Genomic DNA, 20,913 nt, shown 5'->3' on the forward strand with positions numbered 1-20,913 from the left:
GACCCTGATGTTTCTTTTTAGGCCAGACTCAGGTCTTTGAACCATCTCTTACATTTTTCATAGTTTCTGGGTGTTTCCTTTGTATTAATCTCACTTTGTCATTGTCTTTATTGAGATATAGTGGCCAGAATTTAAGACAGTTCCTCTCTTAAGCTAGACAGAATAGCAATCCCAGCATGGGCTTCAGAACCTCTTACTGCAGCTACAAATGGTAGGCAGCCTTTGTGGAGACTGTCCGTGTGGGCTGGGAAACAGTGAGTGCCCTGCTTCTCCGCTTTACTTACCTGTTTGGAAACCTCAGCTCCATACTACATGTTTATTAATGAAGTTTAATTTTGTGATTCATGGAGACTTTTATTTCTAGCCTGAGAGTTTCAGCAAGAACATGTTCACGCCCTGATTCTGCCATTTCACGTTTTAACTGTTCCTCTCAGGCACTTTTCCTCCATGGGCTGTACTCTGTAGCAGAAGCTGCACTGTGTTGTAAGACATCTTCCCTACTGACTTGGAAGGGGAGATGAGAAAAGTGGCCTCAAGGAGGCCTAGTGCCCTTACCTAGATCATACAGCTGCTAGTGTCTATGGGCCTTCAGCTCTCTGAGTTGTCAGCCTTTATCACCAACATTTCCCCCTGCCCAGCAGAGTCTGCCATGTAAAAGAGCTCTCTCTGTGTGTGTGTGTGTATGTGTGTGTGTGTGTGTGTGTGTATGTGTGTGTGTGTGTGTGTGTGTGTGTGTGCGCACACGCGCACCCTTGGAGGGGGGGGGAGGCATGCTTTTCCTATCTTTGTCTGAGCCAGTAAAAGACATGTTTACTGTTGTTTTCTAGCTCTTTCTCCGTTTTATCCTTAAAGATAGCATAGATATTTTTGCCAGGTGTCTTACTTAAATCTACATATATATGCTGCCATGGTTTTTTCCTAGTCTGTGGTCCAGTAATTTTATTTTCATGAGAGAATCTAAAAGTAGAATATAAGCTATACCCTAGCACTGTCCTGTTTCCCCTCCCCCAATACTTCACTTTCTTCCTCTTTTCCAGAAGTAATTAGTATTTTACTTCTTATTTAATCTTTCTTTTAATTTTTGAGATAATTAAGACATTTCTCCCTTCCCTTTCTTTCCTCCAAACCCTCCAATATATCCCCCTTTCAAATTCATAGCCTCTTTTTTTGCTGTTATTATATGTATATATGTATAGGCCCATGATATAACCTGTTTTGTCCATATAATACTACCTGTATTATGTTTTAAGTGCTGTTTGGCACAGGACAACCAATTGGTGTGGTCTTCCCTGGGAAAAACCAGCTTCTCTTTCTCCCTCCCCCAGCTTTCCTTAGTTACCTCTAGTTTTTATGTAGGGTTGAGGCCTCGTGGGTTTTTCTCCATCCAGTTTGGCATATCTATTGGTGTCAGCTTTGTTCAGCTCACATTTGGGCAGTTATGTTCATAAGATGTTATAGATGTAACTAGACAATCCTACAACTAACTATACTTTTGTATTTGTGAAATATTCTATCACTGCATTATACACTAATTTAAAAGTTTTTTAAATGAGAATGTTAAAATTTATATGAATTATTTTTTCATAAAATTTTTTGTTGAGTTATCACAGATCATCAGCTTAATTGTATTTAGCAAATTTTCATTCAAGGTTGACATCATGTTTGCCTTTTTATATGAGTCCAGCTTCTTGTTCCACCATCTCTGAAAACCAAGACATGGATACCTGTCTCAGTATTATGACACATTCCCCTTGCTCCATACCTCACAGAAATCTCTAGTATGTGTTCCTGTGACCACTTCTGAGAATTATTTCCATAACCTGAAAGATAATAAAACAGCCTCATTTATAGAATTGCCTTTTTATAAACTGTGAGTAGGTTTTCTCATATACTCGTATCAGTCTGTTCTTGGACATGTTTCTCTACTCTCTCTCTTTTTTAAGATTTGTTTATTTATTATGTATACAGTGTTCTGCCTACATATATGCCTGCACACCAGAAGAGGGCACCAAATCTCATTACAGAGGGTTGTGAGCCACCATGTGGGTGCTGGGAATTGAACTCAGGACCTCGGGAAGAACAACCAGTGCTCTTAACCTCATCACTTGAAAGTCTTTTGGTCCTTAGGCACTCCCTACTTCTTTCTGGGTTAAACCAGAGTCCAAGCCTGTAATTATTGGTAATTGTTTCTTGACTTTCTAAGTAGTCTGCTGACCTCAGCAGGTGTTGCAAATTCCTTAAAATACCTTCAAAGCTAATTTTACAACTTTAATTAAAAAAGAAAATGTACACTATGAAGGGAGAGCTGCCACTTTTAAACAGAAATGGGTGAGAAATTCAAACCAAAATAAGCTTGTTGTGTATTAAAATGGATAGTCCCTTGGTTTTCCCTTCTCTCTTCCTGTTTTCTTTTTCCTGTGAGTAAGAGTTTGAAAACTGACTTGTGTGTACATAACTGTATGCTTCCCCATATATAATGATCTATCTTACCAAAAGAAGAATGCCTCTACATCTACTCAGTGTCCTAGGATAGGACCTAAATTAGCCTAGAGTCTGGCTAAAGTGGCCAAAAACGTTGCAGAACTGGAACCATGTGCCTTTACCTTGTGATACCCACTGATTGTGCACAGCAGAAATTGTATTTTTGAAAGTGGAAAATGAAGACTTTCATATATTAATACCTTTTTTAAAAGATTTTGACATACTTAAAATACACAGATACAGTATGTAGCAGATAATTCCAGATTTTGACAAGTACTTTGTCTTTTTTCTGCTGGTAAAGACCATCTTAGAAAGGTCTGACCACTTGCTTGGCAGTGTGGCTATGACTATGACTGTGAATAGCTATTCTTAGGTCTGCAGTCATGATTATGATTCCTATGTTGTTCCAAGTCAGCAAATATATGTGCTTCTGATGAAGATAAAGAAAACTGACTCTGGACATAGATGGGGAAGGAGCATACGAGGCTACCTTTAGCAGTCAGTGGTTGTTGGTGAAGGAAAGCCATTTTTCTGGCCGTGTACAGCCCCTGGTAGGTTGCCTCTGCTCCACGGATGGTCCCACATTCATTAACCATGTGCACATGGGTGGCTAAGTGCACTCGTGGGATTAAAAAAAAAAAAAAAAAAAAAAGAAATGAAGCCTGGAGGGGATACATGGAAGGAATTAATGGAAGTTGGAGGAGGAAAATGGTGATCAAAGTATATTGTGCATGTATGAAGTTCTCAAAGAATAAATGTTTTTAAATGTTACTTAATAAAGATAAAAGGAAAAACTGAGCTGAAAAGGAAAGTAGAAAGGAGGAGGAAATGCACCTTGATTGACAGAGATGGGTTATGGTAACTACTAGACTACAGAGGGTTATAATTAGTCATGCTTTGTTGGTGTCAAAAGATTTAGCACCTGGCTATTAAAAGAGTAAATTGATTAATTGTTTTAAGGCAGCAGTGTTAGTGAGTTTCCCTAGTGTCTTAATAGAGATTAGACATTAATATGGATTTACACCTCCAACTCTGGGGGCCTTCAGCCCATCAACAGGGAGTGGCCGCCAAGTATATAAGAGTAAAGGAAAATAAATTTGTACCCAATATAATGAGGAAGCCACTTTGTCTCCACATTGTTCTCACTGAGCTCTTGTGTTCTTTTGCAGCTTCTGCAGCAGGCCACCTCCTCCAGCAACCTGGGTGCATTTAGTGGCATTCAGCAAATGGCTGGTAAGTCATGAAGCATGCCATTCCTTCGACCATGCTGGTTTTTGAATTTTTGGTTGTTTCAATGTATAAAGGAAAGAACCAAAGGAAAAGAGTAAAGAGTACTTAGCAATAAACTAGCTTTGTGTCCTGGGTATTAAAATTGGAATCAGCTGCTCAGAGGTGCCCTTCCCTTCACACTTCATGCTCACACTTCACCTTGCAGAACTATTTGAGCAGCTGCAAATTTTGGTAGAATATATTTTTTAGTTATTTCTGGGATTTTTAGTTGTTGTTGTTGTTAATAGGTTGATGATTAGGAGGTTTCCAGTGATATTTTTATATCTAAGGGCAGCTGAAATGATTATCTCTAAAATTTTTAATAACTGGTGATCAATAAGAATGTTCTGACCCCCATAACAAAATCCAAGATTACCAACCTACATTTGATACAGTTTGTAGTCCCTTGATAATGACAGACAATTAACACAGTTCCTTTTTTTTTTTTTCTTTAGTACTCAGTTAATAGAATTGTGCATCAGAAGCTTTTATGTAAAGGTATAATCTTTGTTCTCAGAAAAATCAAAGTGTGACTGTATTTGAAAAGCAGCTTATTGAAGGATTCCTTTTCATAATGAGCTGTGCCAGTAGCTGCTGCAGCAGTGATTAGTGAAAGGTCAGTCCTGCTGTGCCACCTTCCATGCTGACACCCTACCCTAGCTCAGGGCCAGGGAAGGGAGTATGTGCAGGAAATGAGAATGCAGGTGCCACTAACCCACCAGGAGGAGCAGTAGAAAGCCTTTCTCTGTTTGATTCCAAAATGGGGGGAGGCAAAGAAGTGATGGGGGCATGTTAGAATGAAGCAGTTTTCTTTAATTAGTAACATCCCTAATTAAGCTAAATGAAATCCACATGTGTAAAATAAAAGCCAGGTTTGTTTGTCACTATAGAAACTCTTTTCCACTTAATTGTTTTCCAAATACATACCTTTAGTTGGTTTTTTTTATTGTTGTTGTTGTTGTTTTAGTTTTATTATTGCTGTTGTTTTACATTCTGAAGGGTTTCTCCCCATATGTATTTTATGAATAACAGCCTAGTTGTCTGTTGTGGTCCACAGGGTAAGGGCAACTCAGATTGTATAAGTTAGTCAGATCTATTGTTATCACTATAATACAGCTTTTAGAATATTCCAAAAATGTATTTTAAAATGATAGTTAAATTATTACATCATATTTAAGAAAATGTATAGGAAGCTGGCCTTGGAGCTAAGAATCATATTGAATGGCTAATGTATTTATAATCTGTGAAGGAAACTGGAGAGATAGTGAAATATACAGGGAGTTTGTATTCTTTAAAAGAAAAAGAGAAAAACCTCTCAGATGCAAGCTGCTAAAATACATGCTAACATTTGTCACATTTTGGGTAGGTGGGATATTTGTTTCCCTTCTCGTAGCACAGACCCACCCATATTCAAAATTAGGAGTTCTCCTCAAAGGAAGCCTCAGGCTCCCCTACTCTCAAGAGATGCATTATGCAGAAAGGTCATTTATTCCTGAGGCTGGGCACAGCATTCCTTCCCAGGTGGACAGATTTCCCTACCATTTTTCATTAGGATGTGTGTGCCTCTGCCATGTCAGCTACAGGTCAAGATATTAGCATTTACATGTTCTGTGTGCTCCTTTGAAAACTAAGGGTATCTAGAGTCACCCTAAAAGGTGTCATGGAGCAGATGGCTAATTTAAAAACATTCTGTAAATGCCCTGAGGTTTCCAAAATATCCCTTTCTTGAACCATGTTAAATCCACCATACTAAGTCTGCACAGACTGTAAAATCAAATCCTGAACAGTCCATTATGTACCAACATCTTGGATATTTAAAGTATTAAAATATATGTACCACACCTCTTTTTTGTAGCTTTAGAAAAAATACTTCTCACTTATGTGACTAATCAAGTTTCGTCTTTCTAAGTATTTAAAGCTTTATGGTTTGGAGTATTTTATTTTTTCAATATAGTAATGAAATGTCCTCAAAATAGTACTTAGCTTTGCTAGGACTTAATTTTTTTTACTTGTCATTTACTACCACAGCATCATGGGGTGATCATGGTGGATGGGTGACATTGATTGCTTGCTGTTTTAGTTCCTGTTCTGTTTTGAAGGTATACCATGACTGAGGCAACCTTAAAAGAAAGCATTTAATTGGGTACTTGCTTACAGTTTCAGATGATTAGTCCATGGTCATCATGGCAGGAGGCATGGCATGGCACTGGAGAGATAGCTAACAACTTACATCTGGTCCATAAGCATAATGCAGATGCAAGTGGATCTGGCATGGGCTTTTGAAAATTCAAAGACCATCCCCAATGACATACTTTCTCATCCTTCCTAAACAGCCCACCAGCTGGGAACCAAACATTCAAATGTATGCGCCTATAGGAGCCACTCTCATTCCAAACACCACACTCGCTAACTTTTTCAACTTTCCTAAAGTTGTTCCTCCCTCACAGAGTATACCTGAATACCTCAAACTGGTCAGTGCCCCAAGCCACACTAAACTCCTGGAGAGCAAGGCCTGCCCTAGTGGCTTATGGATGCAGCCAGTCCTCCTGTAATGATGCTAGAGACTATTTCTGAACAGATTAGTGAAAGTAAATTTGTGAATTGACAGGTGTAAATTTGTATTTTGGATGCATTCCCAATAGAGCTCAAGTTAAATGCAGTTTTTTAATTACAAGACTTTAACTTTAGACTTATATATAAACTGAAAATCACCATAAAAACCATTGTTACTACCTTCACAAATGAAATACTGAGAGTTTGGAGATAATTTGTTTATTATAAAACATGTTACAGAGCATATTATACATGACAAATATAGTAGAAGCCACAGCATAATAAGGTGGAAGAAACCCAAGAAGTTATTTAATCCCAGTCCCACTTGGTGTTCAAATGTTTATTGAATGATTAATAGTCTGACATAGTAAAAGTGAGGATATACACAACTCATACTGCCAAAGAGTGTGAAACTTTTTGGAAACCAATACTATTTGGCTATGAACAGCTTTCAAGCCCTAATAGTTTTTCAGGAGACAGAGATTTAAAAATGGTTTATTTATTGTGAGAGTCCAGCTCCCACCTGCTCCCATCTTTCAAAGGGTTTTTGGGTGGAAGAGAGAGGAATAAGGAAATAGTAGGTAGAAAGATAGAAAGAAATGATAAGACAGAGACATAGGATAGCTTCGGGAGGGACCTGGGTCAATACCCAGATGCCCAGAGCTTTATTCAAAAGGGCTTTTTATAATATGCTAAGACCTCCCCTTTACAAGATCAAAACACAGAGTACCAACAAGTGTAGACCCTTCCAAACACCTGGTAGCCATGCCCCTGGCCAAATCATCTTTTTATGCAGCCCTGCTGGGTCTCTGATGCTGAGTAAGGTCTCATTAGGAAGCCTCTGTGGGCCACCACAGTTCTCCTTTCTTAATAATATAAAGACCTCAAGTGAGGGTTCAGAGCTTACTCTGTGCAACTGTGAAGCCACTTTCCACTAAGAGCTTGCAAATAGCTAGAATAATCATAGCAAAACTCCTGCTCTTTATGGCTGCTATACCTCCTAGTAAAGGAGTAGAGGATGATAAAGATGGAATGGCCTTTTTGAATGGGTCTAAGATGACTGCTGCAGTCTTAGCTGCACCAAGCCCTTTTTTAAAATCAATAAAAATTGATGCAACTGCATCAAATAAATCAATAAACTCCTGACACAACCACATCAAATCTAAAGACTCCTTAGTATCGCCATTAACATTAACAGGTTAACATCATAACTCTAGTATGAATATTACTATAAATAATTACAATTCTCACAAATTTACATCCAAAAGCAAACTCTCAATAGAACTATTTACACTTTACAAACTTTAGCAAACATCCAAAAGCAATTTCTTAATAGAACTATATGAAACATAGGATATAGTAACACAAGTTAATATTAATCTACTCAAGGGACAAGAAAATTTAAAAAAAAAAAATTAAAGAGACTGAAGAATATTAACTCCCCCCCCCCTTTTTTTTTTTTATAATTTAAGCTACATCTTGAGCCTGAGTAGAAAAAACAAATTTCTCCATTTCTACACAAGGAGTTCCATTTTTGCACAAACAGTTCATGAGTCATCACACTTAACAAAACATATATGCATCGATGAAATCAAAATTGTCCTGTTTCTGCAGTCTGAAAAGTTCAAAAAGTCAGTTCTGATACCAGTCTTAATGTTCCACTGAAAGCTTTCTGATACCAGTCTTAATGTTCCAAATAGGAAGAAAACCAAAACCAAAACCTTGTTTCAGTCTCCTTGAATGCTACAACTCAGTTCAAACAAGGGTCTCCGAAACATCACTCTCAGCTACAGAGGCGCTTTATGATAGTCTTCCCCTAGGAACTCTGCCCAGGATGAAGGTTGTGTCACCATAGCTGAGCTGCTGTAGAATCCTCTCGAAAAAACCTCCATGCAGCCAGCATGACTCAGGAAACTGTCTCTTAAAGGAGCCATGCAATTGTTCACCACCAGCAAACAGAAGCTGTATGGTTTTGGCTGCTAGCTCCATTCCTGTTCAGTTTTTGTTTGTTTGTTTGTTTGTTTGTTTTTACAGTCCTAGTCACCTTTCTGGCTTGCAAGTCCTAGAGACCCCTGTTTCCTGGGGACCGAGGGCTTTCAATCATCTCGCACCACAGGGACTCAGGGGAAGAAACCCAGCCACAGCCATTTCACGGCTGCTTCACCCCAGCTCTGTTACTTGATCTGCTGATAGCCTGGTGTCCTCTGTGCACCGCCTTGCTTGCACAGCCAAATGCTACCCCCAAGGCAGCTCCATGGCTCTGGCCCCACCCTGCTGCTGGGAGCTTGGGCTGGCCTGAGTTCCAGCATGTCTCACCCAGGCATTCTGTCAGCCAGCAGTTTCCCTGGGTCTACAGCACTACCTCTGCCATAGTTCCACCCTGGGTGGGTGAGGGGGTGCTGCCCTGTCTTGGCAGGAACCTGGTGTCCCCAGAATGCACACAGGCACTCAGAGGCACCTGTTCCATGGCCCTCTTGGTATGTACCCCACAGGCATCTTTCTCTGGAGGCTTTGTCTCTTGCACAGCCAAGGTGCCCTGTGCACTCCCCCTCCAGTTGCCCACTGGCAGACCTGCTCCTGCCACTGGGGTCCAAAGCCTGTGCTGCACTCTTCAAGCTGCAGCTGCTGCCTGCCATTCACCTCTCCTGCAGTATCTCTGCCTGGCTCATCAAGGTTGAGCATAGCCTCTAGCCATGTCAGTCCAGTCCTGAACACTCTGGCTGACCATGCTCTCACTGCTGCTCCTTCAAGGCCAAAAACTCTCAGACCCTTGCTGCTCACACTGGCTCAGCGCCTGCTGCCTATGACACTGCAGAGTCCCTCAGGTCTCAGCCATTCACACCTGGCTGGGGCAGCTGCTATTCTTGCTGCTTCTGCTGCTTTAAGAAGCTGCCAGTTTCTGAAGCAGCTTCTCTTTCTTGGACTGCTAACCCCACAGTGGCTGCTTGGTCCCAGGTTCTGCATTGGGGAAAACCTACTCTAAGTTAAATCTTCTATTAAACCTTCACCATATCCCTATACCCAAAGCCTATCTTTCTCAAACTTCACCAAAACTTTTTTACAGCTTTAAACCTAACTTAGTAAAGAGAGAGAGAAACAGAGATACTTGCTGCAGCCTAACTTGAACTACTGTGCTTCATAGTTACAATTTTACTCCTGAAGAAAAGAGTATCACCGCCTCAAATAATTAACTCCGAGCGTGCCCACTTAACTCACAGTGTTCCTTCTCTTTATCCTCTGTACCTAAGTTCCATGTTCTGGCACCATATGTGGGAGTCTGCCAGAGGCCAGCTCCAACATGCTCCCAGCTTTCGAAAGGTTCTTGGGTGGAGGAGAGAGGAGTGAGGAAATATTAGGAGGGAGGGAGGAAGGAAGGAAGGAAGGAAGGAAGAAAGGAAGGAAGGAAGGAAGGAAGGAAGGAAGGAAGGAAGGAAGGAAGCGTCGATAAGAAAGACAGAGACACAGGATAGCTTCAGGAGGGCCCTGGGTCAATACCCAGATGCCCAGAGCTTTATTCAAAAGGGCTTTTTATAACATGCCAAGGGGAGAGGCAAAAGACCTCCTCTTTACAAAATCAAAACACAGAGTACCAACAAGTGTAGACCCTTCCAAATACCTGGTAGCCATGCCCTCTGGCCAAATCATCTTTTTATGCAGCCCTGCTGAGTAAAGCAAGCTCAGATTCTCTGACCCTGAATAAGGTCTCATTAGGAAGCCTCCGTGGGCCACCACAATTTATATGAGCAAAACATTTTTCATTTGAAGAGAGAAAAAAGCTAAAAAAGAAAACATAAAAAAAATAAATTTTAGATGACACATTACTAAGTAATTGCATCAGTAAAGAGTGATTGTTAGACCACAGACCCTGTAGCTACCTGCCTTTCTCTGTCAGTCACAGAAATCAGGCCACATAACCCTTCACCTGTTTCTGGGACAGTTAAGAAGCTATGCTACACAGTATCCTTGCAGCCCCTCCCTCTTGCTACTGCAAGGTGACTTTAAAGTACTACCTAGTGTCTGCATCTTGGCACATATGCTAAGCCATACTTAATCATGTGACAGACTTCCCACCACCTCCTGAAAAGCACCTGAAGGCTTTCCTTTAGTAACCTCCTCATGTTTCTCCTATCTCTCCATGGCTGTCTCTCCTACTCGACCACTTCAAGCTCCCTCCTCATGAAGCTACTCCAGGTTTTTTAAAAGAAGGCTCTCTCCCTTCAAGGCCCCATCATGTTGTCTTTGGTATCATATATCTCTCCCAAGTGGTCTTGTAATGCTCATTCAGAAGGTAATTTCATATAAGCTCCTTTCCCAAACCAGCTGCATCTGGCCTGTATCTCTGATTTATGGCATAATGAGCTATGCTTTATACTGCAGCTATATATCAAGTATATGTTTTCTTCAAAAAAATCTTAACCATTTTCCTTTGAAACTACAAAATTTTTATGATTTATATAAAAAGGAATCTTTACTAAATGTGGAATTTTAAAGCAGAAATGGGTTTAGGATCAAATCTTCATAAGCTAAACCCTTTATATATACTTATTGTGCTTGAAGGTAATTGATTTTATTTTCCCTTTTAAAACTTCTAACAAAAACATAGTCATATTTAGCTCTCCTCTAGTATTTGTTCAGTGAATTTTTGAAATTTAAGAAACATGGGATCTACATGGCCTACATACTTCACCTAAGAATATGTATCTTAGGTGAAAGGAAAAAGAACAAGGGCCAAGTATCCTTTTGATCTTTAACTTCTTCATGGCTACTGTGTTACCTCAGCAGACTGTCTAATGAGAAAGTAAAGTAACACTTCAACATTTGCATTTAACTTAGATCCTTGAATGCAGTTCTAAGAGTATGCTAAAAGCAAAAATCCTCCTTACTACATTGCAGATTGGAAAAGCAGAATTATGAAATAGTTAAAAAGGTTACATTGAGACCATAGCACCATTAAGTGGAGTGGTGGATTAGGATACAGACCTTGAATACCACTATCAACTGGGACTGTTGACATGCCTTTTAACAAGTGGGCAAGTGAGGCTTAGAAGAAGGGCTAGTAAACTTAACCCAAGTCATTGAACTAATGGGTATGGACCCATATTTCAAAACCAGTCCAGCCTGATCCAAAACCTGAGCTGCCTGTCCCCATCAGGCTTATGAACAGCCACTGTGTCTCAGCTTGGCCAGGTATGTTTGCGTGAATGGGAGCTCCAGTAAAGTGCCTGCACAGAAGGCCTGATGGGCAAATAACAAATCCAAGTTGGAAACAGACCCCCACAGCTGCTAAAGAAGTAGCTGCTAGGGCAGACAGTAAACTGTCTCACTTCATTCTGGAAAATGTCCCCAGTTCATTAACAGTAGGCTATGTATGTAAATGACTTTCTCCGTTCAAGAACAAGAAGTTTGTTTGTTTGTTTTAAGACAGGTTCTCCTGTAGCCTAGGCTAGCTAGTCTCAAACTCAATATGTGACCAAGAATGACCTTGAACTCCTGGCTCTCCCCTCTGAAGGGTTACTGTGTTACACCACAGCCAGTTTCCATGTTGCTGGGTATGAAACCCAGTGTTTTGTACATGGTGAGCAAGTACTCTACCAAGTGAACTCTGTCCTACCCTGCATCAGAAAATTGTAGAGTGGAACTGCTTCATTTTAAATCTGATGAAGCTAACTGCAGTTCCCTTTGAGAAGACTGCTCTAAATTCTGAAAGTAATAATAAAGTGTAAAGTGAAACATTTGCTAAAACAACAAAAGACTTCTCTCCTTTTGTGAATTTAAAGTCCAGTCTCGGAGAAGACTGTCTGAAAGTGTCTTTCCCAAGTAGAGAAGAGGATTTGCAGAAACAGTGTCTGGGCAATCTGAGAAGTCCTGGTTGGAGCAGCTCCCAGTGTGAAGTGTGCTCAGAGGCCCACAAAGACCCTGTGTTCTTCCCTGAGTCTCCAGCAGGCCACAGCACAGACACTTCCTGTGAATGTGCTAATAGGCCTTATGAGAATGTTCTATAACCACCCATCTGTCACTTTTTAACAGACCTGATTGGCAAGCACTTGTAACAACTGACATCTGTTCTCACTTATTGATATGCAGATTTATGGTAATTGCCATGAACAATAAGACATAAAATTACCTAAGGTGAACATTAAATTAAATTTTCATGCCCTTCTCCTTATAAATAATTTTTTTAATCTTAAATTTCAAGTAAGAATATTATGCATCTGTTTTGTACATAATTTCTTCATTTTTGAGGAATTTTCTTATTAAATAACGAATGAAAACTTAAATCTCCTTACTCTTGACTTTTTTCTTTTTGCTATCATCATTGTAGCTCACTTTTAGGTTCCCTAAAACTCAAGTTTTTCCTATGTTTAGTCACCTACATTATTGCCCTTGGTTTGAGAGGTGCCCAGCTGAGCAGAAGTTAAATGTGGCCATTTTTCTTCTCAGAAAAGCTGTTTGCCAAGCCTGAGCCAGCTTCCAAGAAGGGTGACGGGCGCCTTCCCGTCTGGTGCCCTTTCATGGTAAAAGAGAAAGTGTGAGTGGGGTGGGAAGAAGGGCCTGCTGGAGGAACTGGGGAAGAAGGCAAGACAGGGAGCACTCCCCACCCCAAGAAGTGAGCGGAACCAGAAGCGGGAATTCCAAATGACTGGTAACAAAGACCAGTCATGACTGCCTTGGAACCCCAGCTGTTGGCTTGGGCCGAGGGAGAAGAAGGCAGAGTTGTTAGAGACGAGGAGAGATGTTGCAATCCCTCAGAGCAACTTTGCATGGGAAGCAGTTTAAGGCAGAAGGCAATTAGTGCTCTGGGGAAATGGTAGACAGCAGAGAAACTCCGAGAGCCTGCCCTTCTTACATGGAGCTATTATTACCTTACCTCCAAATAGCTGACCGGAAGGAAGAAGGGGGATAGTAAATGAGATGTCTAATCCTAAATGAGAACACCCTGGCCAGAAAAGGTCCAAATTTGTCACCGAGGATATGTTGTTTGTCAGTAAAGGGTTGAGGAAACACCATGCCCAGTAAGTTTTCCAAGCTCCTCTGTTCATCGTAGGATCAGAACCATTATATAACAAAGCATGAGATGTTGGTAGCATTTAGACTAGGGACTGCTGCGGGAATGTCCACAAAGAGGGATGGCCATAGCATCAGGCCTGTGTGGGACTGAAGGCATTGTGTCCTGGGTTCACCTGCTGTGCATACTCTGTTCAGCTGGTGTAAGGACACAGCCAAGGTGAGATCCGGCCCTTCTCCAGCTTCAGGGCTGTCCTGTGGCCTTGCCTAGCTTCCACTCTGTTGTGTCCTCTCTTCAGCTGTACCTGTGCAAACATGAACATAGACTCTGGCTTAGTGGGCTTCTTCTGTTTTGTGTGTGTGTGTGTGTGTGTGTGTGTGTGTGTGTGTGTGTGTGTCCTCATACTGAATAAGAGGATCTCTTTCTTTTTTTTTTTTTCTTCCACCCCGTGGCTCTAATTTCTTCTTGATTTCTCCTATCACATAATCACTGCCCCGTCTCTAAAAATTTCATTCAGTTTTCTGCCAGGACCTTTATCTTTTTCAGTTATCTTGGTAAGTCCAAGGTTATATACAACTTTCTGGGGTCTTCCAAAGAAGTACAGTCTTTGGACTGTGTTAGCCATTCTCCAGAGTAATATCCTAGAGTCTATCATTCTGCCTTGCCTTTCTATTTATCAAAAAGAGGATGGCAGAGACTCTCTCAGGTGGTGATATGGGGGGGAGGGGAGGTGAGGAAGGTCACATTGGAAGGTTCATATACCCTCACCCTGAATTCATACAGGGACAGAACAGTAAGAAGAGAGCCTCATTGTTGCTAGCTTGGCTCTAAGACCTGTAGTGTACGTCAGTATGGAAGGTAAAGGCTGTCTGTCTAACAAGTATACATTAATTAACTAATAACTGTAATGACTGGAGGGAAAGAGTGAGTATTTGTTACTGGTATATCAGTGGGTAAAATGGCTGTATAGACAGTATTCTTTTTTTTTATTTTTTTTATTTATTTGCATTGGTGCATCTGTGTAAGGGTATTGGATCCCCCAGGGATCCAGCCCCTAGACAGTATTCTTTATAGCAGTTTATTAAAATTGTGTGCTGTTATTCAGATCATTCATTTCATGTGAGTCTATCTATGACCTATCATACATTCATATTCTCTCTCTCTCTCTCTCTCTCTCTCTCGTGTGTGTGTGTGTGTGTGTGTGTGTGTGTGAAGACTTGAACATGAGATAAAATCTTTGTTCTCAAAAACCTTAGTATTTTGTTATAAAGGAAGGAATTAGATATAGTTTCTAGACAGGATACAAAACAAGTAAAGAAGTTTGTAGATAACACAAAGAGTTAACAGAAAATGGATGTGTTAGATGCAAACTGAGTTGTCAGAGTGAGGCAGTGGGGAATGACGGAATGCAGTGACCATGGGCTCAGAAGACTATGCTCAAGGCTTGAGACACGGACTTGATGTCACTAACCCATTGAATGTACTCAGGCCAATTGATACAGAGCCTTCTGACTGGTTCTAATACTGTGCTTCCCTCTTAGGGAGAGTCCTTGTACTGGAAAAGGACCCTCTGACCTGAGTCTATAATAATTGTGTGTTATTGACTGGTGCCAAATATATGGTAGAGGTTTAAATTTCAGTACTAAATCCTCTTCTTATGTGCCCAACTGTCTGTTGGTGATGCAGAATGGTCATCTGGTCCACATCATTAGAACATTAAAGGGACCATTAGTAATAAAAGGGGACAGATGAATCTGTGCAGTGGGCCTCACTCTTTGCAAGATCACTCAATCCAGATGCTCTTATCACACTTGAGTATGAAGTGTGTTCATGTAGCTTTCATGTAGCCTTTATTTTGTCTGAGTGGGTCTCCACTAAAGCCAGGCAACTCCCATACTTTTTTCCACTTTCACTTTGTTAAAAGTGAAACTGAAAAATTAGCCCAGTGTTTCTTAATACCCCACAGTGCTTCTAATAAATATGCCACTATTTGGCCATTATCAGAGAGACAAAGAGAGAGCTTTACTCCCAGACACATTTGATCACTAGATTTCACAAATTCCATATCCTGCTTCTATGCATCGCTGCCAAAGAAGTGGGAGACTGTTTGGATTTTACCACAACCCAGTAAGTCCAATGGTTCCTGAGGGAAGGCAAGATGTGATTTGGGGCATACTGAGAACTCATTTTACAGCAGAACCCTCCAGAGCTTCTTTTCAAATCAGGAGCCCAAGCAAAAGAGCACAGAAGCAGTGCTGTTTCTAGGGCTCAGCAGCCAGGCCTTATTCATGCACTCAGCCAGCCATGCACTGATGTCTGGAAGTCTGCTTTGGAATGTTGCTTCCACCATGTAGGTCCTGAGGATGGAGACCTTAGGTCATCAGGCTACACTTAAAGTGATTTTTAAGTTATTGCCAATTTTTGTCCATCCTATAATGAGTTCCTACTGCAGAGGCATGATAAGATAAATCTGGAGGTATTCATCACTATCATTCATTGAGTACTTAGATCATGCTAGAATAATTTGCATCCATCATATTTATTTGCACAACTCTTTGCATCCAGGTACAATTAGCTTGGCCACCAAGCTATGAAGAGGCTGAGTAATTTGCCTATGTCTACATTCCTGGAAAAATGACAAAGCAAAGATTAGAGCCTGTGTCAATTCAATTTCATAGCAGTGAACTTTAATTCCTCTGTAATATCTGTGTGCCAAGCTAAGGAATGCAGAGTTTACCCCATGCTTGTCCTGCGGCCACCCATGCCCAGCTCTCACCACTTTCACACTGCTAAGGCATAGGTAAAGGTAGCCAGTCCCCATTAGCCTACCCAGTCAATACAAAATACTCTTGAACTTCCATAGTCACCTCTACAACTTTGAGAGAAAACAGTCCGAAGTTAGAACAGACAGTGCCCCCACTGAGCTGAGTCTTCTCAGAAGTACTAGATAAAATGCAGGTCCCCTTCTCTAGAAATGGAAGATGACATCATTAAAACTCAAAGGAGGTGTCTTCTGAGAAACAGATCCCAGTTCCTATTCAAGTGGTGTATTCACACATGTCCCTGAGGCAACTCTAATGAGCATAATAACATAGGATCAAGTGCAGGAGTTTTGAGTGTGTGTGTGTGTGTGTGTAGGAAATTTCAATTTAGAAACAGGAAACTTTGGGCCTGTGGCTAACATCACCCTCTCTTTTCTCTCCAGGCATGAATGCTTTACAATTACAGAATCTGGCAACACTGGCTGCTGCTGCTGCCGCCGCCCAAACCTCAGCCACCAGCACCAATGCAAACCCTCTCTCTACCACTAGCAGTGCCCTGGGAGCCCTCACAAGTCCCGGTGAGTGGAAGGCCTTACTCTTCCTGCACATGATGCAAGACCAGTGTTTATGCAAGTTTTCATGCACCCAGAGGCAAGGGCTGAGGCTAGATGTGCCCAGGATAGAGCCAGGAGAACACAGGGACTCTGATTTATTATAGTTCTGACTTTCTTAAGAAGAAATTGAATGTATTGGTTTTATTTTCCAAGGAAAAATGAGAAACATTTTCAATGAAAGAATTTACATGCTCACTTTATTTTCACAGAGTTTCCGTTTGTTCATCTGATACTTGGGTATTACTGCTGTGGCCTTCAGTCTTACAGTTCTGCTTTAGTGTCCTGTTCTCTTCAAGGGCCACTTAAGAACTCCGCTGATCTCAAACTGATCTTTCTGTTGAATTTCACACCAACTCCATCCTGTACCTTTGAGTTTAAAATTCATGGTGTAGTAAAGGACATTGTGTCATTCATTTATGGCCACATTCTGGACTATATAATTGTCTTTTTTCTCTAGAAATTTTGTTGCCTTATTCAAGGGTTAGTATCATTTTTCTTTTTTGTACAAGAAATACCTAATATAGTTGCTTAGATACCATGATTTGTTATATTTTTTAAAAAGAAAAAAAACTATGTTTCATCGGTTTCCTTCTCTGAATTTTCTGGGCCTCAATATATAATCTCCTCTCCTCTGTAACCTATGAGGGAGTCGGCTTGGACAATCTTGCTTATAACTTTGAAAATTCCATGACATTCTGTATCACCTGTGCCCAGATGATTAGCTAAATAGTTACAGAACTTTACTGTAATTCTGCAAGGTTTTCTTATAGAAAAATAGGAAATGAAAGCTGTGGTGTATTACTGATCAGCTTTCTTAAGAATTCCAACTCCAGTCATGCCCCCTGAACATGTAAAACTGAAGGGAGAAATAGCCCTTGGATCTTTATAAAATAGTGTGTATCTAAAACATTATATCAGCTTAGTTTTAAGAGAAGAAACCCAAGCAACATTTATGCAAATCTCCTAGATTTAACCCTAATATACTAAAATCTCCAAACAACAGTGTAAGTATAGCAATTTAATTCTTTCAAGCATTTTAAAATGAATCATTACTATATGTGGGCTTCATTTTATGCAATGAATAGTATTCCTGAAAAATCAACTACTTTTTTTTTTTTTTGTTGTTGTTGTTGTTGTTGTTGTTTTCATTTTCCCAGACAGGGTTTCTCTGTGTAGTTTTGGTGCCTGCCCTGGATCTCGCTCTGTAGACCAGGCTGACCTAGAACTCCCAGAGATCTGTCTGGTTCTGCCTCCCAAATGCTAGGATCAAAGGCATGCGCCACTGCCGCCTGGCAAAAAATCAACTTTTGATAGTTTAATTTTTCAAGAAATTAACTTACACCTTTAATTTGATCCACAGATTTATCTGAATAAGTCCTTTAATGACCCTATATTAACTACTTTTCTTACTCAGACAAAAACAATTGGGGAAGTGGTATTTTGCTCATGGTTCTAGGATACAAGCCCATCGTGGTTGGGAAGCCTTAGCTGCAGGAGCTTGAGGCTGCTCCTCACATTACATCTACAGTCTGAAGCAAAGGATGAATGCTGGTACTTAGCTCCCTTTCACCTTTTTATTTAGTCCACCCTCCAGATCATAGGATGGTGCAGCCCACATTCAGGGTAGGTCTATTCTCTCCAGTTAAACATCTCTGGGATATCCTCACAGATGCATCTGAAGGTTTGTCTCCTAGGTAGTTGTAGACCTTGTGAGCTGACAGTATCAGTCATCACAAAAACCTTTAACATTATCGGCTTCTCCCATATGAAAACAGCATTGATTTTCTTGAAATACATTAAATGTGAAAATGTTATACTTCAATAAATAAGTTTATTTCATGATGTTAGGTACTGCCTTTGTGGTAGGAATATGGCAAGTGAACCAGAAATACATAATACCTAGAAGTCTTTAAGTCTTTCAGGAGAACTCAGAAAATACTTAAATACATAAATGTTCATTTGGATGAGAGAAGGCTGTTGATATTGATAGACACAGAGTAAGGTGTACAGCAAAGGAGCTGAAGGAAGTGAGTCCTTTATCAGAAGGTGGTGTTTGCACCAAAGCCTGAATGGAGTGAAGGAAGCCATGTAGTTTTCAGAAAAGGACAGAGGCAAGAAGGAGCTTGGAGTGAAAGTAAAGTAACAAGGCTGTCCTGGTACTCCCAGGAATGAGGGAGAGGGAGGGGAAAGAAAACAGGAAGGCTTAGCTGAGTGCGGTGGCTCATGCCTTTAATCCCAGCACTTAGAGAGGCAGAGGCAGAGGATCTCTGAGTTCCGCCCCTGTGAGACCAGGCCAGTCTACATAGTGAGTTCCAGGATAGCTAGAGAAAATACTGACTGTCTCAAAAACAGAGCCAAACAGGACTTGTGTTAGTCAGCTCTCCCATCACTGTGACAGAATGCCTGACATAATATTGCAAAGAGAAGAAAGATTTGGTTTATGTACGGTTTCAGAGGGTTCAGGCCACAGTCATTTGCCACTGATTCTGGGCCCATCACAAGAGGTGAGAACGTGTAGCTGAGGAGGCTGTTTGCCTAATGCCAACAGGAAGTAAAGACAAAATACAGGAAGTGGCCAGGGCAAGATACAACTTCTACCAATGTGCCACCCGTAATGTACTTCCTCTAGGTAGTTCCCAACTCCAGAAGTTACTGCTTTACAAAATTATGGCACTAGTTAGGGAACAAGCTCTCAACATATTAGCCTATAGGAGACATTTCAGGTAATACCATACCAGCCAATATTTTGGATATCATGAATTTTTTATTTTGTATTTTGTTGTATTGTTTTGGGGTTTCTGAAACTGGGTCACACTGTATATTCCTGACTGGCCTGAAACTCACAGAGATCAGCCTGTCACTGCCTCTCAAGTACTGGGTTAAAATAGTGTGCTACTATGCCTGACTATGAATGTATTTTTAACCTTCTTAAAATGGAGGGTGCTCAGCCTAGGAAGATGGCCTATTTGCCAGAAGGGAATTTTAACTTATATGAAAACATTCCATTTCCTTTCAGCCAAAGAGAAAGTGTATCTGAAGATGTATTTGCCTTCTTTCTGCTGTGGTCCAAATGTCCCATTAGCAGAGTGTCCTCCCTGTCTTCCTGAAGCAGCAACATGCTGCCCTTTAGTAAATAATGCTACCTGAGGGTCACTGAAAGTGCTTTCCCTACTTTGCAACATAGCTAAAAGTATTTCATCAGAACCTTTAAGTGCGGCAACAGGAACTATTTAAATCTTATATTTTGATTACTTTTTCTACATAACTAAAAAAAAAAATTTGTTGTTGTTTAACTAAAAGTCAATGTACTTGTCTATTTTCCATCAGGGACTCTCTCAGAGACATAGAAAATGTGTTTAGTAGCATTCCTGATTCTATTCTTCATCAGGATTATCACTTATAAAATAAAGTGTAAGAATCTATTCACAAGACTACACATTTTAACAATAATAGTAGAATGGGCTCACTCTCTGAACCATGAACGGTCATAATGTAAAATGTATGAAGCCTCATCCTCTCACTTTTACACGGGGCTTGAATTTACCCTATGTTTAAATATGTCTCTTCATTTCCAGACAAATTCATCTACAAAGGAAAGGGACAATTTAATCCCCAAACTATTAATTTTTTCATAATTGTAAATTTCTTTTTAATTTTGCATACCAAGAAAAAGTCTCCCTACAGCATTATTATAAATGATTTTAAATAGTCTTGGCTTTAAAACATGAAAGATTAAGCTTTAATTTTTGTTTTAAAAAATTCCCTTAAGCAATAAATAGGTTCCTTTGTCTCGTGGTCTTGAAATAAAAATTAAAATAGTTTAAATTGCCTGTGGTTAGAATAACTGTTTCATGCAATTATCAGATAGTAGTGAATAAAATTAGAAATTAAATCATGAAAGAATAAAAACCAGGTAAGTGCATATTACTCCTTTTATGAGTTCCTCATGGGTCTTTTGGAGCCTAATTTCATCGTGTTTCTTTTATTTTGATAGGCCAATTTTTCCTTTATTTACTTTGGTCTTCTATTTAGTTAATTAATTCTTGGGTCATTTCTTATTATCCATTTTTAAACCTGTTTTTTATAATTGTGTCTATTTTTATAGAAAGAGAAAAATTGTATGTCCAGCAGGTAGCTAAATATTAAAGGCAGTAATATTTGTTTCCTACACTGTTTATAGATTTGTTGTTTTTGTCTGGTAATGGTGAGAGCTTGGAAAACAGCATTA

At 40.2% G+C, this 20,913-nt stretch overlaps 1 protein-coding gene across 19 annotated transcripts in view; it reads left to right on the forward strand.

Moving 5' to 3' along the window:
- Nucleotides 1-20,913, forward strand: part of Celf2 (CUGBP Elav-like family member 2) — an 859,694-nt gene that overhangs the window by 795,881 nt on the left and 42,900 nt on the right. For all 19 annotated transcript variants that reach the window (XM_036188412.1, XM_036188400.1, XM_036188409.1 and 16 more), the window contains 2 exons: nt 3,651-3,714; nt 16,515-16,649. In XM_036188412.1, the coding sequence (XP_036044305.1) occupies nt 3,651-3,714; nt 16,515-16,649 (199 nt within the window). The remainder of the gene's footprint in view (nt 1-3,650; nt 3,715-16,514; nt 16,650-20,913) is intronic.

This window comes from Onychomys torridus, chromosome 5 (genome assembly GCF_903995425.1).
Source record: "Onychomys torridus chromosome 5, mOncTor1.1, whole genome shotgun sequence".
NCBI classification, from domain to species: Eukaryota; Metazoa; Chordata; class Mammalia; order Rodentia; family Cricetidae; genus Onychomys; species Onychomys torridus.